The 19,169-nt window shown below is 34.7% G+C and overlaps 1 protein-coding gene and 1 long non-coding RNA gene across 2 annotated transcripts in view; both read right to left on the bottom strand.

The window, feature by feature from the left end:
• Positions 1 to 211: 211 nt before the first annotated feature.
• Positions 212 to 8,849, bottom strand: LOC118761463. Its single transcript, XR_004997400.1, has 3 exons — positions 8,714 to 8,849; positions 7,175 to 7,293; positions 212 to 408 (listed from the first exon to the last, which is right to left on the bottom strand). It is a non-coding gene; the product is annotated as an uncharacterized LOC118761463 (long non-coding RNA).
• A 1,040-nt stretch (positions 8,850 to 9,889) lies between these two features.
• LOC115229859 (adhesion G-protein coupled receptor G6-like) overlaps positions 9,890 to 19,169 on the bottom strand; it is a 41,060-nt gene continuing 31,780 nt past the window's right edge. Inside the window, exons 7-11 of the mRNA XM_036499359.1 lie at positions 16,687 to 16,856; positions 14,800 to 15,022; positions 14,149 to 14,320; positions 11,296 to 11,448; positions 9,890 to 10,042 (exon numbers count right to left, since the gene is read on the bottom strand). Coding sequence (XP_036355252.1) covers positions 9,890 to 10,042; positions 11,296 to 11,448; positions 14,149 to 14,320; positions 14,800 to 15,022; positions 16,687 to 16,856 — 871 coding nt within the window. The remainder of the gene's footprint in view (positions 10,043 to 11,295; positions 11,449 to 14,148; positions 14,321 to 14,799; positions 15,023 to 16,686; positions 16,857 to 19,169) is intronic.

The raw sequence follows: 19,169 nt of genomic DNA, 5'->3' as shown, positions 1-19,169 counted from the left end.
AAATGTTATACAAAATATAGTTTGACGAATTAAAATTTGATTACTCATTATTTGTTATTTCTGACCATAAAAATTGTTGTCATCATCTGAAAATAAAGCATTGGACAAATGAAGGAATACAAGGACGAAAAACGCCAACATTAAATGTAGTATTTAATGACGTTGGACGCATTTGAATAGAGCTGCTGCCTAGGCTGTTACTGGATGAAATCAATTTAAGGTTGTTTGTAAAGTTTCATATAAAACAAAATACATACAACTTGGTAAAATGTGTTGTCACTTACCTTACAAGCAGCTGTTATTTTTGAGGCATACGGTTGCATCCCAACAAGAAAGATCAAATTAGTGATAGCCAAAGAAACGCACAAGTTTACCAAAATCTTTGAAGCCATTGATTTCCATACATTTCTGAAATAATCCCAAAATAAATAATAATAATTCAATGAAATATAGCTAAAAAACCTTCTTAGTATGTAAGTAATAACTACGACTGTGTGTATGATGATTATTTGAAGACAAACGGTATGTTAAATCGATATATATATATATATATATGTATATATATATATATATATATATATATATATATATATATATATGTGTGTGTGTGTGTGTGTGTGTGTGTGTGTATACTCTCTTTTTACTTGTTTCAGTCATTTTCACTGCGACCATGCTGCAGCACCGCCTTTAATCGAGCAACTCGACCCCGGGACTTATTCTTTGTAAGCCCAGTACTTATTCTATCGGTCTCTTTTGCCGAACCGCTAAGTGACAGGGACATAAACACACCAGCATCGGTTGTCAATCAATGCTAGGGGGACAAACGCAGACACACAAACATACACGAACATACATATATATACACATATACGACGGGCTTCTTTCAGTTTCCGTCTACCAAATCCACTCACAAGGCTTTGGTCGTCCCGAGGCTATAGTAGAAGACACTTGCCCAAGGTGCCACGCAGTGAGACTGAACCCGGAACCATGTGGTTGGTAAACAAGCTACTTACCACACAGCCACTCCTGCGCCTATATATATATGATTTGTGTGTAAAATATTGGTATAATGATCTGAATGAAATATGAAACACTATCTGTATCGTTTCTTGACTCATTGAGCAAGTTTCGCTGGTTACGATAGTAATTCCTTGCAGTCAACGAACATGTGATGATACGTTAAACGCAGAAAGGAATGTTGCACACAAACACATATACGTTATATACGTTGTTTGTGCATTGACAGCAACGCTGTGTACAAAATCTGTCTTTTAGTCAACACTGTATTCATTAGACAATTGCGAATATCTAGTCGTTACGTACAATGTTTTCTTTGATTAATTGCAATTCTATGTTGGGGTTTCATCTGCTGAGTACCCTCTTTAACTCTGAACGGAGATGCAGCTTATAAAAGTTCGAGGATATACGCCTGAGGAATGTGCATATAGAGCATCTTCTTGGCAGCTAATTCAATAATACACACACACACACACACACACACACACACACACATACACACATCTTCAAGTGCATTTGTATGAGGTCTCTCATGTGAGCTGTTAATAATATGAAAACCAGTAGAACCTATTGCACGGTCGGTGCGAATGACTAAAGTGACAACCGCAAGATTTCCTGGTGAAGGGTATTGCTAAAAAGCCCTGCAGAACAAAAACAAAACCTGCCAAAAGGACGGAGGAAACTAGTAGAGATACAACGACTATCTAGCAATATCATGGACTCCCTGAAATTCAAGGTTGGTGTCCGGTGTGATGACAGACCACCGGAGATGAGGCGTCGCTTAGTTTTCGTTAAAGCTTGTCTCTAAAACAGGATCTCACTAATATAAAACGGACATGCAGGCAATAACACTGAAGATCATTGGGATTTTTATCTCTAGCTAAAATCTCCCATGCTGAAGTAGAGACATGTTCGTTGTCTGTCTCCTTAACTTCTTGGAGATTTTGGCTATAATTATACTAATGTGTCCATCTTTTCAAATTTAATTAAATTCTATGTCTTTGTGCAGCTGAAGATTGCACTGCATTTTAAATTGATGTAATGATTACATTGTTCAATTAAATTGAGTTGCATGAAACGGTCGTACTGCATTACTTTGGATATCCTTGTTGTTTATTTTGATTGCAATCACCTCACTTTGAAACTGTATGGATAATACCGTACTAAATTCTGGTGCCTCAACTTAAGAACCATATTCTTCTGAATCTAAATTTTTGCTCTGTATATAAATATAAAGGATTCATTACAAAGCACCGTGCCATAGTCTTGCAGGAGGGTTTTGCGAGTCTGTTATTATGAATAGTGATAGCGCTGGCTCAGCACAAGGCCCAAGGCGCTTTTCTTAACTTTCTGTGTCTTTGTATGTATGAATATATGTAAATATTATTACATACGGGATGATGTAATGTATGTAGTTACGTATGAATGAAGAATTGTATCTGTGATATGTGTAAGCATGATCGTATTTTCATATGTATGTTTGAATGTATGTATGAATATATGTAAATATTATTACATACGGGATGATGTAATGTATGTAGTTACGTATGAATGAAGAATTGTATCTGTGATATGTGTAAGCATGATCGTATTTTCATATGTATGTTTGAATGTATGTATGAATATATGTAAATATTATTACATACGGGATGATGTAATGTATGTAGTTACGTATGAATGAAGAATTGTATCTGTGATAGTGTAAGCATGATCGTATTTTCATATGTATGTTTGAATGTATGTATGAATATATGTAAATATTATTACATACGGGATGATGTAATGTATGTAGTTACGTATGAATGAAGAATTGTATCTGTGATATGTGTAAGCATGATCGTATTTTCATATGTATGTTTGAATGTATGTATGAATATATGTAAATATTATTACATACGGGATGATGTAATGTATGTAGTTACGTATGAATGAAGAATTGTATCTGTGATATGTGTAAGCATGATCGTATTTTCATATGTATGTTTGAATGTATGTATGAATATATGTAAATATTATTACATACGGGATGATGTAATGTATGTAGTTACGTATGAATGAAGAATTGTATCTGTGATATGTGTATGCATGATCGTATTTTCATATGTATGTTTGAATGTATGTATGAATATATGTAAATATTATTACATACGGGATGATGTAATGTATGTAGTTACGTATGAATGAAGAATTGTATCTGTGATATGTGTAAGCATGATCGTATTTTCATATGTATGTTTGAATGTATGTATGAATATATGTAAATATTATTACATACGGGATGATGTAATGTATGTAGTTACGTATGAATGAAGAATTGTATCTGTGATATGTGTATGCATGATCGTATTTTCATATGTATGTTTGAATGTATGTATGAATATATGTAAATATTATTACATACGGGATGATGTAATGTATGTAGTTACGTATGAATGAAGAATTGTATCTGTGATATGTGTAAGCATGATCGTATTTTCATATGTATGTTTGAATGTATGTATGAATATATGTAAATATTATTACATACGGGATGATGTAATGTAATGTATGTAGTACGTATGAATGAAGAATTGTATCTGTGATATGTGTATGCATGATCGTATTTTCATATGTATGTTTGAATGTATGTATGAATATATGTAAATATTATTACATACGGGATGATGTAATGTATGTAGTTACGTATGAATGAAGAATTGTATCTGTGATATGTGTATGCATGATCGTATTTTCATATGTATGTTTGAATGTATGTATGAATATATGTAAATATTATTACATACGGGATGATGTAATGTATGTAGTTACGTATGAATGAAGAATTGTATCTGTGATATGTGTATGCATGATCGTATTTTCATATGTATGTTGAATGTATGTATGAATATATGTAAATATTATTACATACGGGATGATGTAATGTATGTAGTTACGTATGAATGAAGAATTGTATCTGTGATATGTGTAAGCATGATCGTATTTTCATATGTATGTTTGAATGTATGTATGAATATATGTAAATATTATTACATACGGGATGATGTAATGTATGTAGTTACGTATGAATGAAGAATTGTATCTGTGATATGTGTAAGCATGATCGTATTTTCATATGTATGTTTGAATGTATGTATGAATATATGTAAATATTATTACATACGGGATGATGTAATGTAATGTATGTAGTTACGTATGAATGAAGAATTGTATCTGTGATATGTGTATGCATGATCGTATTTTCATATGTATGTTTGAATGTATGTATGAATATATGTAAATATTATTACATACGGGATGATGTAATGTATGTAGTTACGTATGAATGAAGAATTGTATCTGTGATATGTGTAAGCATGATCGTATTTTCATATGTATGTTTGAATGTATGTATGAATATATGTAAATATTATTACATACGGGATGATGTAATGTAATGTATGTAGTTACGTATGAATGAAGAATTGTATCTGTGATATGTGTAAGCATGATCGTATTTTCATATGTATGTTTGAATGTATGTATGAATATATGTAAATATTATTACATACGGGATGATGTAATGTATGTAGTTACGTATGAATGAAGAATTGTATCTGTGATATGTGTATGCATGATCGTATTTTCATATGTATGTTTGAATGTATGTATGAATATATGTAAATATTATTACATACGGGATGATGTAATGTATGTAGTTACGTATGAATGAAGAATTGTATCTGTGATATGTGTAAGCATGATCGTATTTTCATATGTATGTTTGAATGTATGTATGAATATATGTAAATATTATTACATACGGGATGATGTAATGTATGTAGTTACGTATGAATGAAGAATTGTATCTGTGATATGTGTAAGCATGATCGTATTTTCATATGTATGTTTGAATGTATGTATGAATATATGTAAATATTATTACATACGGGATGATGTAATGTATGTAGTTACGTATGAATGAAGAATTGTATCTGTGATATGTGTATGCATGATCGTATTTTCATATGTATGTTTGAATGTATGTATGAATATATGTAAATATTATTACATACGGGATGATGTAATGTATGTAGTTACGTATGAATGAAGAATTGTATCTGTGATATGTGTATGCATGATCGTATTTTCATATGTATGTTTGAATGTATCTATGAATATATGTAAATATTATTACATACGGGATGATGTAATGTATGTAGTTACGTATGAATGAAGAATTGTATCTGTGATATGTGTATGCATGATCGTATTTTCATATGTATGTTTGAATGTATCTATGAATATATGTAAATATTATTACATACGGGATGATGTATGTATGTAGTTACGTATGAATGAAGAATTGTATCTGTGATATGTGTATGCATGATTGTATTTTCATATGTATGTTTGAATGTATCTATGAATATATGTAAATATTATTACATACGGGATGATGTAATGTATGTAGTTACGTATGAATGAAGAATTGTATCTGTGATATGTGTATGCATGATCGTATTTTCATATGTATGTTTGAATGTATGTATGAATATATGTAAATATTATTACATACGGGATGATGTAATGTATGTAGTTACGTATGAATGAAGAATTGTATCTGTGATATGTGTATGCATGATCGTATTTTCATATGTATGTTTGAATGTATGTATGAATATATGTAAATATTATTACATACGGGATGATGTAATGTATGTAGTTACGTATGAATGAAGAATTGTATCTGTGATATGTGTAAGCATGATCGTATTTTCATATGTATGTTGAATGTATGTATGAATATATGTAAATATTATTACATACGGGATGATGTAATGTATGTAGTTACGTATGAATGAAGAATTGTATCTGTGATATGTGTATGCATGATCGTATTTTCATATGTATGTTTGAATGTATGTATGAATATATGTAAATATTATTACATACGGGATGATGTAATGTATGTAGTACGTATGAATGAAGAATTGTATCTGTGATATGTGTAAGCATGATTGTATTTTCATATGTATGTTTGAATGTATGTATGAATATATGTAAATATTATTACATACGGGATGATGTAATGTATGTAGTTACGTATGAATGAAGAATTGTATCTGTGATATGTGTAAGCATGATCGTATTTTCATATGTATGTTTGAATGTATGTATACATATATGCATATATGCATGTATGTATATATGTATGTATGTAGGTAGGTAGGTAGGTAGGTAGGTAGGTAGGTAGGTAGGGATGTATGTATGTATGTAGACCGATGTATGTATATACACACACACAATGGATTCTCAATCAGACCGAAAACTAGATCATTTGGTTGAATGGCAAATGTTAACTCACCAACACATTACCACAACCTGCTCAATAACTATTTTTCTTTCTTCTTTAAGCACTCCGTCGGTTACGACGACGAGGGTTCCGGTTGATCCGAATCAACGGAACAGCCTGCTCGTGAAATTAACGTGTAAGTGGCTGAGCACTCCACAGACACGTGTACTCTTAACGTAGTTCTCGGGGATATTCAGCGTGCCACAGAGAGTGACAAAGCTGGCCCTTTGAAATACAGGTAGAACAGAAACAGGAAGTAAGAGTGAGAGAAAGTTGTGGTGAAAGAGTACAGCAGGGATCACCACCATCCCCTGCCGGAACCTCGTGGAGCTTTAGGTGTTTTCGCTCAATAAACACTCACAACGCCCGGTCTGGGAATCGAAACCGCGATCCTACGACCGCGAGTCCACTGCCCTAACCACTGGGCCATTGCGCCTCCACGCTCACTAACAAACAGTATAAAAAAACACCGACTGTTATTTTAGTAATAGTAAAGATAGATGCACTACTGTAACTACTATATTCGTCAATAATTTTCTAAATTCTCAAGCTATAACCTAACTCTACTCAAACACAGGATAGTGCTCCCTATCCGTTCTTGCTTTCTTTTTTATTACCCTTAATGTGGTACACAAATTTGCCCTAAAATATTTCTTCAATCAATCACCCATGGGAGTGACAACGTTCGGGAATTCTCTCCTCATCCATGGTTTTTCTTGCAGATATCAACCACTTCGATCTTACCAGTCTGTCAGAATCCCATAAACTGATGGATGTCGCGTATTTAAACAGATTATAAAAGAAAATAGAAAATGAAATTCTTACTTGGAACAAACATGAATTATTATTGTAAGAATGAGGCAGACAAATGATATTCCGCAGCCAATGTAAGATGTAATAGATAAGAGGTGACTAGTTTTCCCCCCCGATTTCTGGTAGACATCCTGCAACAGAAACAAACAACAACGTATTAATTCTTCCTACCATTCCTTTCTATGTCGGTCAATAATTATATAAATTATGAGTGTATAAAGTGTTGATGTGGGGTATGTGTAAGCTGCCTTAATGACAATATTAATAAAGGGCCGTCTTACATTGCATGTTGGATGAGAGACAGTTTCACCGAATTCATTATGTATATATGGGATGTGTAACGAAAAGTATGAGATGTACCACCAACTCATAGATTTTTAGTTCAAATGCAATTAAGATGGCTTCGTATATTTTATCAGTCCAGCTAACTGAGGTTGCTTCACTTAAGCCATATCTCACCTGAGATAGACCGGTGTTATTTCTTTCTCATTCCTTTAACACAAAGTAGATTAAGATCAATATTCCACCAGTAGACCTTGATGCTGTATGATTCAGTTTCCTTTACATAAAGCAGTATTCTTTAACAAGAGGACGTGTCCACTTCAAATATGTTTTGGCCATGGATACTATAGATTATGAGTCATGATAAAATAGATATGACAGCATTTTCGATAGGTTGTTCGTCTAATTTTGGGTCAATATATTACACGGAGTATGTGAAGAATGAATATTTAGATAGAGGAAGAAATGGGAAATTGAAATTATTTTCGTAACGAAGAATTAGAGAAATGAAAACATTAATAAAGACAACAAGTGAATTGATTCTGTAATGTTTCTGATAAAAACTGACAAAGATAGACGCAATATCAGTGACTTGACGATTTAATCTCGGTTCTTGTGGCGTCGGGTGATATTGGAAACTGGTATGGAGTGAACTAGCAATTTGAATTAATTAAAAAATCATGTAGGCTAAAATATGTGCCATAGATAGGTGCATATGTTATTTTGTGGGCGGCAGAAGTGTTATATAAGTAACAAGTGGTGGATACATGTGTAGTATGGATGTAAAAAAGCATCAGTAGAAGAAATCGCATAAATATAAGGAGAGTCCATATAACAGGATCATGAAAGACCAAGGGTTTAATATCTAAGCTGTCAACATGTTTATTGAGCTACGGAGGGTCATCATATCTTAAATACATCTCTATCAACTAGACGACCATTCAGGTGGTTTCAACATAACAGATTTGTACAGTCAGGCCAGGTGACCATCTCTCTCGATTCCTCTTCACTTCAATGCAGGAGGAATTCTCATGTATTTTGTTGAGGATGATAAAGCGCCATCTTAAGTTTAAACTAATAAACAGCAACCACAGCAACAACAACAACAGTGAATTATTATTAAATTTCAACCTCATATATTTGCTATTAAACTAACATATTTACCAAAATATCCACCAACAGAGTGTCTGGTGTGCGTTAAAATTATTTATACATAGACATAAGCAGCTCAATTAGAGGTAATTAATAGGTTGTCATAATCTTACCAACCATTAATAGGGCAAAACTTGTCAGATGGTTACAGGAACAAAGTACTTTCTTTCCAGGTACATACTCGGACATATTACAGCCTTCTGTTGACCATTTAGGATTCTGTCCAGGAGATTCATCCCAAAAAACACACCGTAGGTTGGTGGCATTCTGAAAAACATATTCTGGTAATTTAATCATGAAATAAATCTTAACTAATTTCATTAACAAAACATCAAAATAAATTATGGTCGACAATGTTTGATTACAGATTGACAGATGACAGCGTCGTTTAGAGAATGCGAGGGCTGAAACTACGCGCCTTCATTGGTCATTTAAAGTTGAGACAGTGTCACGTGACAACTTTCTGGGGCTGCCTGCTGGAGTCTAGCAGCAGGTATTTAAAGGGAAAAAATTGACAAGACAATCAGTCGCCCGCTGAGACTCGTTGACGCTACATCGAAGAGGCGAGGGAACAGAAGAAAGAAGACATGCACCCAACACAAGAGCTGAAGACAACTCCGAAAGGGGGCCCCGCCACGTCAAAATGGTTTAGGAGTAGGGGCCGAAACCGGACGTGGTTCCTCCTGATGATGTCTTGAGCTAACTGGATCCTATAAAGGAGCTCTTGTGGTAGCAGACCACGAAACACGGTTGAAATTCCCATTTTGAATCCGACATCACCGTCTGTGACATAGCTTAACTGACTCTTTCATCTCGTTTATAAATCTATGTATATTCACGTAATTTACACCCCTCGCCTCTAAATGTAGAAGACATTGGACAGTGCAGTTCTAGAAATATATAAGGATAATTAATTGGATAAAACATTCATGGATTAACTGGGCCAGGAATGGCATGAAAATAAACAGCAACAAGAGTCACAATATGAGACCCCAAAGTAATTCACTCTTAAAATACACGGACACAATAAAATGAAGCTAATACAGAAATATATTAAAAGGTTTCGTTGGTGATACGAGAATACGATACAAACAACCTGAAGCATATTTTGGAATGAAATAAAGAATATCTCCGTCATCACGCAATGTTTACATTATAAAACATACAAGTTGAAACTCACAACACAGCAACAACTACAGCAATAACTACTATTGCTACTACTACCACCATGTTTTTTTCGGGGAAACAAGAGATATGGCCTCGAAATGAAACATTAACAACACAAAACAACAGTTATAATAAATCGATAGCATTTACCTGATCTATTGGTCTGAAGGAGATATTAACTGGTTCATCGAGGTTGGTTATTTGAATGTTAGGAACATTTGCGGCAATAATGTGACTGTTAATTTTAGTATTTGCTTTGGTCCTGGAGTGTTGTATTACCTGTAAAGAGGTGTCATTAATTAAACTAATTTATTCAATAGAAGTATTTAATATGAGGCGGATCAAAAATGTCCCCCGATTAGTTCTGTAGCACACCAGCAGCTGGCAGCACTTGGTTGCATGTGCACTAAGAGCTAGCAGTGGCCTTCATGAGGCAATGTTCCGAGTGACATCGCTGTGTTTAGTTCGCAAGTTGTGAAACTTCTATACTTGCGATCACGTGTATGGTGTAGTCTGCGTTTTTGTCATAGACAGGAACAAACAACCAAAGCGAAATGTTTCCTTAAACTTGCGACTTCTGCTATAGAAAGACTGAGCATTCTTCGGCAAACTCCCAGGAGCAAAGCAATGGGTCATACGAAATGTCCCAAGTAGCACGAGCGCCTCAAAAGCGTAAGAACCTCGCTGGAAGACGATGTTCAATCTCACTGAATAGCATATTGTGAAGGTGATTTCTACCACAGCTCTGGTTGACAAAATAATTGTCAGATGCATTTAGTATTTGAAATCATTCAAAAACCCGCTTATGAGTATCCGAGAAGCTAAGCCGCATCTTACCAATCTGCTTAGAAATTTGTAAGTGATCAGTAAAAAAGTTCAAAATTTCTTCTCAAGTTTAAAATATGAATCTGTTTCTCTTATTTACATTCCAAATATGGGACCTTGTATCATTTTGAGAAACCAGTTCCTTCCTCAAAGGAAGGATATTCAAATACTATATATATATATATATATATATATATATATATATATATATATATATATATATATATATATATATATACATAAACACACACACGCACGTACATATATATATATGCGCATATTTATATATATACACACACATATATATACTTATATATATATATATATATATATATATATATGTGTGTGTGTGTGTGTGTGTGTGTGTGTATATATATATACATATGTTATCTTTGCTGATTTCCATATTAGAGCAATGATTCTGAATTCACTCATAATGACTAAGGAAGCTAAATCAGTCCAAAACACCGGTGTCTTATAATTCCGTTTTGTCATTTGCTTTGAACACACTCAATCTCTTAGCAGAAGTTTCTCCGAGGCCAAATTCAAAACGTCAGCTGTTCTGCGTTTGTATATGCATCCTAAATGGCATACACATACGCATATATTTACATGTGTATATATGTATGTATACATAGCCATTTGTAGATGTGGTATATTAGTATTGTTATCAAGGAGAAAGACAGATTTCAGTTTTGGTTCCATACCCTATATAGCTTATCATCCTTCAGGGAGAAAAATGCGATCCTTGAAATTGTTGATCGTTCTTCTTCTTTCAGCTGTTTAAATAAACTCTTTGGTAATGAAATGAAGTTCCCTGTATCTTCTACTTGTGGGTCTGGATTTGAGTAATTATGTATCTGATGGAAGAAAATGAAAGGAAAAGAAATGAAATTGATAAATAATAAATTACTACTACAACTTGTCATCATAAGAATTTATAAACTTTTGAGAGAATGCTAAATGATTCTGTTTTGGAATAATGTATTTCGAAATGCAAAAATAGTGGATTGATTATACTCTGTTAGCTAGAAAACAGTTCCTTAGTCTGCCTTGTAATTTCCTTCCCAAAAGGAGTTTTCAATCCAATATTTCGGTATGATTATCTATAACGTTAAAAAAAACGGAATTATTACTATGATTGTTACTATTGTTGTTGTTGTAACTTCTACTTCTTCCCCAATTACTACATTGTTATACCATTACAATTAACAGAAATGCTAAAAGTACCATTATCACCCAATGCCTATTTGTTTACTACCCACAAGGGGCTAAACACAGAGAGGAGAAACAAGGACATACAAATGGATTAAATCGATTATATCGACCCCAGTGCGTAACTGGTACTTATTTAATCGACCCTGAAAGGATGAAAGGCAAAGTTGACCTCGGCGGAATTTGAACTCAGAACGTAGCGGCAGACGAAATACCTATTTCTTTACTACCCACAAGGGGCTAAACAGAGAGGACAAACAAGGACAGACAAACGGATTAAGTCGATTATATCGACCCCAGTGCGTTACTGGTACTTGTTTTAATCGACCCCAAAAGTTTGAAAGGCAAAGTCGACCTCGGCGGAATTTGAACTCAGAACGTAGCGGCAGATGAAATACCTATTTCTTTACTAGGCACAAGAGGTTCAACAGAGAGGACAAACAAGGACAGACAAATGGATTAAGTCGATTACATCGACGCCAGTGCGTAACTGGTACTTATTTTATCGACTCTGAAAGGATGAAAGGCAAAGTCGACCTTGGCAGAATTTGAACTCAGAACGTAACGGCAGACGAAATACGGCTACGCATTTCACCCTGCGTGCTAACGCTTCTGCCAGCTCGCCGCCTTTTACCACTCAATACACCTATCTCACACAGGTGCAAATTGGATTTCCGTCGTTGGTTAACTTCTCATTAATGCATACAGTGATATTTTTTCTGAATCTACTTCTTGTTCTTGGGTAACCAAGGACATGAAAATAGCAGTATGTTGTATAAAACTATTTGTATCTCAATCTTTTCAAACAATGACATCCATTTGCTAGCATATATTTCCGAAACGTTTTGTAACGAGACGCACACATATACACAGCCAGGTACACACACTCACATAGTAACACATAATTACCCATTCACACAATTATTCCTCTCACTATGTTCGATAGCAACAACGTCTGGTATATGTTTATAGAATTGATTCTCTCACAATTGTTATCATATTTATTCATTACTTACTTCTCAATATTTTACCCATATATATCTATATATATATAAACATGTATATATATATACTCCTGACACATCATCTTCACTATTCTTTCTCTATTTCCTGCTGTTATAGCCATGTATCTCCTTTACAGCCAGACACCCGTTCTGGTGCGTCTATCATAATTCAGCCTCTCAGCAATTGGCACAAAGACACCTCCCTCAATGCTGCAACCCCAATATGTCAAGGGATCTTCTTTTGCGAATTATATGGTAACCTCACTACTGCTGGTGCTAGGGAAAACGCCCAGTACACTCTATAAAGTGTTCGACAGTGAGAAATGCATCTATCCACAGAACTTTACCAAAGTAAGCACTGGAGCTCAATTTAGTCTTCATGGTACTCAGATCCTGTCGAACCGTTCAACCCATGTCGATATGGAATACAGACGTTAAGTAATGATGATGATGATAAGGAAGACGCCGACTACGACAACCACGACGATGATGATAAAAATGATGATGATGATAATGATGATGATGATGATGATATATTCTTACGTATATCTATACACATATATCATATATAAATGTATATACATATATATATAGATGAAACAACCATCAACCTACTTCTACACCAGAAAGATAGCGAAGGTCTATTTTATGTATTTAAGCTCCTATTATGTTAGCTTTAAAGGCAGTGAGCTGACAGAACAGTTAGATCGCCGGACAAAATTTTAGCCCTAAATATACACATGTACATATATATATATATATATATATATATATATATTTCCAGTGAAGTATATTCACTGAGTTTTGTTAAAAATATATTCATGAAGGAATATCATCATCAGTCTTACACTTATTTTGGCCATTGTACATATATAGATGAAACAGCCATCAATCTACTGCTGTATTTTTCTGATGAATCAAAGGATCAGGAAGATAAGGAAGATCAATTTTATGCATATAAGCCTCTATTATTATGCAATCTTTAAAGGCAGTGAGTTGACAGAACAGTTAGACCGCCGGACAAAAAGCAGCATTTCGTCTGTCTTTACGCTCTAAGTTCAGATTTAACTGGCAATTGGTGTTGGTGCAGTCAACTGGACACCTTCCCCAAAACTTTGAGCTTTGTACCTAAATTAGAAATTATTCTTATTTTAGCTTTATTGCTAATCTGTGCAGCATATATATTTTATTTTGTATTTGGATTGTAATCTGCATCAAGATTTATACCATCGCTACTTTATATGATAATAAAGATATTATATTTCACTGTAATATATTTTATCAATTTGGGTGTTTAGAACAAACTGTTAATAAGTGAGAAATCATGAGAAAGTACTGTACCATTGTCTTTGCTTCAGTTTCATTATTTCCAAATGAAATACCATAGACAGCCCCATTGAACGTGTCCTTCTCCACTTTGATAACACCAATACCAAGATTAGAATATAAAGCTGTGAGTTGCTGCCCTTCCAGTGGAATCTCTTCCAGGATTGCTTCTATAATGTCCAGCATTCTGTGAGAAAATCAAGAAAATAAATCTCAACTAAGAGTGTGTTTCAAATACGTAATTAGATATAAGTGTAATTACCCTAATTATATTGATTAATAAATCTATTTATGCTACTATTGTTTCTACTACGTCTGCTGCTACAGCTGCAGTTGTTGCTTCTTTATCATCACTATCATCATCATCATCAATTCTTCGTCTTTTCATGTTGTTGTTCCCATTCTTCTTCTTCTTCTACTACTACTACTACTACTACTACTACTACTACTACTACTACTACTACTACTACTACCACTAGAGCCACCGCAACCGTCGATAACCCAACCACTCCTCATCCTTCTCCTCTTACTACTACTACATCCACCACCACTGCTACCGCCACCGCCAACACTACTACTACTACTACTACTACTACTACTACTACTTCCCTGCTACTGCTGCTGCTGCTGCTGCTACACTGACGGCAAACGTGATATGTGTTTTACCTGCTCTCAGTTCCATCTGCTTCAACCAAAATCTCTTCCGGTGTGTCTATCATATTGTTGATACTAAGAAGTATATTCTTTAGTGTTATATCGGCGGACACATTCGATATCAATGGCAGCATTTTCTCTTGAATATCAACAGCCAAGTCAATATCTTCTGCTTTGAAATAAACTGATTTCTTTGAAATATCGCTGAGTATTATTGAAACCTGCTCAACATTTTCTGCAACGAAAAATTTAAAATGAAATTTAAGGGAATTTACAGATGCTTTCAGATGAAATATTAGATTCAAATTAAACGCCACACACAAAATTAATGAATGAATGGAAGTTAATGAACATCTCCAAATTCATATAGCACAGAGATAGCTAAATGAGTTCAGTTCATCAGTTATATATTCATTGTGATAAATCGTTAGTGTCTCCTGCTCTGTAACGCTAACTGGAAGAGTGGATGGGTGGCACAACACTACATACTTGAGTAACACAGACAATTGATAGTGGATGTTTGTAAATAATGACATTGACAACCAATGACCTGTGATATACCAGCCATCCTAAACAACTGTTAATATGAACGGAATTATTGTTCAGTTACATGTTGGACTTAAAGGAATATGGGTCGCTGATCTAATGATTAATATTGGTATAATCTCTGGCGGAAGAGCAGCAATTTCGGGGTAGAGGCTAAGTGAAATATATTGAAACCAATGCTCTACTCGTTCTTATTTCGTCAATCCAGAAAAAGATCAAAGGAAAAGTCGACGATATTTGAACTCAGAGCGCAAAGACGGACAGAATGCAGTTAAGCATATTGTCCGTCTTGTCCGGTATCTATAATATCAATATTAATCTAAGGATTAATATTAATCATTGTTCATCAATGACTTATGAGAAATTGAAATCATCACTACAATGCAATCTTAAGAAAATCTCTTTGATTTTACAGTGCTACAGTTGAGAATCGTGCATCGCTTCCATTTAATGCTAGACAGCAATGGTGAATGTGCCATTGAAGATTTAAATATCTTATAACCCCCAGCACAACGGGATAGAAAATTGTATCATGGATAGCTCTATTGTATTACGCTTCTTTACCTGCTGAATGATTCTGCAGAAAATTACTAAGAAAAGTGGTTTTAAAGATTTAATAATAAATTGAAATGTCCCACGTTATAAGATCTGTCGGCATGTTTCCATATATGATTCTAGTGACACGCTTTTAGAAGACATGCCCAAAAGGAATTATGCAACGAATTACATCCTAACAAATAATTTTGATCTTGGTTACACATACATACATATATACACATATACATACATTACAGGGAAAGAAGGTCACACACACACACTCACAGGCAAATACGTATATATACATACATATATATATATATTTATATACATATATATATATATACACACACATACACACATTTATATATATATATATATATATATATATATAATATATATATATATATATACCCCTCCTGTTACTGCTGTTACTGTTATTACTAATACTTAAAGACTCCGCCGGTTACGACGACGAGGGTCCCAGCTGATACGATCAACGGAACAGCTTGCTCGTGAAATTAACGTGCAAATGGCTGAGCATTCCACAGACACGTGTACCCTTAACGTAGTTCTCGGGGATAATCAACGTGACACAGAGAGTGACAAGGCTGACCCTTTGAAATACAAGTACAACTCATTTTTGCCAGCTGAGTGGACTGGAGCAACGTGAAATAAAGTGTCTTGCTCAAGGACACAACGCGTCGCCGGGAATCGAACTCACAACCTTACGATCATGAGCCGAATGCCCTAACCACTAAGCCACGCGCCCTCACATTTACTAATACTACGTTAAGAGCATTTCCAAACACTCACCTTTACCGATGTCTACGATTGTGATGTTCTTTAGTTGTTGGGTGATCCTCTCTGTATTGTAACATTGAGACATGTCTGGTTTTTGCCAGACGCCAGTGAATGGTGAACATTTTCGTGATGTGCCATACTGATTTGTTGGCATTTCTAGTTGTGCCACATTTCCGGAGGAACTGAAAGATAAATATCAAATATTGTCCGTTATATAAATAAGCATGTATATTTCATCGAGTGAGAAAAACATTGACCTTATCGTGATTTGAACTCATAATCTAGTGAAACAAAGTTAAATACTGTGATGTATTTTGTCAGTAATCTATTATTTACTCCACCATTTCATCATCAAAACCAATGTAAAATATCTTCTTACTAAAAGTTAGATTTAAAAAATATTGCCAAATCTGCTTTTATTCGTTATATTTTGTTGCGACTTTTAAAATTCAAGTTAGGATGGACTAATATGGTGAATGAAGTACTAAGGCAAGATGCTGCTAGTCTTAAGTGAGTGGTGAAATCACCTATTTATATTTCGTCGTCATCATCATCCATAGTAGATTTACGTATATCTTCTACATGAACAGATTTGACAACTTCCATCTTTGTCTTAAACTTATAAAACTCAGACCCCAGCAATAACACTTTAGATGCTTAGCACGTGGAATAACGTGGAGGATACGAAAAAAATGATAAATATGATGCGACAGGTCCCACAATGACCAGCTTTCTTCGCTTACCATCATATAATAACCAATTGAATAAATAACGTTACTCTGAAATCAATAGAATTAGTGATAAATGCTATTGGCTGAGTCTAGATCTATGTTTTCTTCGCAACTTTTTTTAACATTCTGGCACTTACAGGAATCTTTACAAAAAATGTCATTGTGGAAAATGTAAAATATCAGTGTTAAATGATTTGAACTAATGGATAAGTTTTATCTTAATCTCTCTAAGTGTTTTATATACTACTAGCAGCTAAGCCCGCCCGGCCTGTTTGGATGATGTGGCTGTGATCGTTTTCCGTTCGGCATAATCTATAACGGCCTTTCTCAACCTTAGCATTTCGGGTCCCCTGTTTCGATTGGAACCTCCAGATGTATGAATATCCCCTCCCCTGTCTAAAAACAGCTTCAGGAGTTGGGAAGAACGAATTTGAACGTAGTCAGTTTCTGAGAGCTATTCTATTGTCTAATCATTGGGTGATCTTTCGAAAGCACGTCTGTTTATTTACATTTTTGAAGAGGATCGTCGGTCTCCATAAAAAATATTTATTGTTTTAATATGGGGTTAGGTGGATAGAGGATCTTTTAAAGTCGGCGTGAAATCGAAAATAACAGAGAGCGTGAATATATGAGTGAAGTTCTTTTGAAGTTGGCGTGAAGCGGAAGAATTGCTGAGCGTGTGTACGTGCGTGTATGCGAGAAAGAGTGTGTGTGTGCTTGATGTACTGTGCGAGATAGAATTCCTTTTGTTAGTGTGTGTGAAGAAACGGAGAGAGTAACGTTGCCGGTGTGTATGTATGTGTGTGTGTGAAAGAGAGAGTTAACTGAATTTTTATTTATTTTTTGTAGTGAGTGAATGTGTGAGTGATTGACAGAGAAAAAGCGAGCGAGAGAGAGAAACGTTATGTATGTATGAATGGCTTCAGTGACACACACACACACACGCACGCAGGTTGTTATGCATGCATGTATGTATGTATGTATGTATACATAGATGTATGTATCTATATATGGCCGAGAGAGAGAGTTAACTGCAATTTTGTTTTTCACTTTTTGTAGTGAGTTAATGTGTGCGTAACGGACAGAGTAAGGGAGAGAGAGGTTATGTATGTATATATGTATTATGTATGTTTGTATGTACGGCTTTGGCTGGCTGTCATCCTGTACTCCCCTTGTTGCTAGCGAAATGGTATATGCCGTCTGTGTGAGCGACTGGTTGTTTTAATGGCGGGTGGGGGGGATTCCATTAGAAAAGGGTTTAATCGTTTTTCTCGGTAACTAAGGGGGGTCTAGGAAAATACAAACCACATTCCAATCTATGCATCCGTCTTCACATGTGTGCCATTTTTCACGCGAATCACCCAACCGTTTAGCTGTGAACCTCAAGACAAGACAGAATACAACGATCGCCCATGTCCAATTTATATTATAGACTGAATAGTTCACGGAATTAACGGTAAACGTAATGGTTATTTTTGAAAACTTAATCGAAATATCCTGAAAGATTAGCCTTCGCTTGTATCAAATGATATTCTGCTATTCATTGAAATACACTTTATAGATACATATTTTATATAATTTATTCACAATTTTATACACTCAATACACAACACTCATAAAATAAATATTCACTCTTATTTTCCCGTTTCCCCCATAAACAAATGAAAAATGATATCCCGTACATATTAGTTAAATTGCATGTATCTTCCAATAAAATAAGGGTGACTATTTCACGGTGACAGGTGATATAAAATACTTATTTCA

This window comes from Octopus sinensis, unplaced genomic scaffold (assembly GCF_006345805.1).
Source record: "Octopus sinensis unplaced genomic scaffold, ASM634580v1 Contig13711, whole genome shotgun sequence".
Taxonomy (NCBI): Eukaryota; Metazoa; Mollusca; class Cephalopoda; order Octopoda; family Octopodidae; genus Octopus; species Octopus sinensis.
This window is presented reverse-complemented; position numbering and strand designations above follow the sequence as displayed.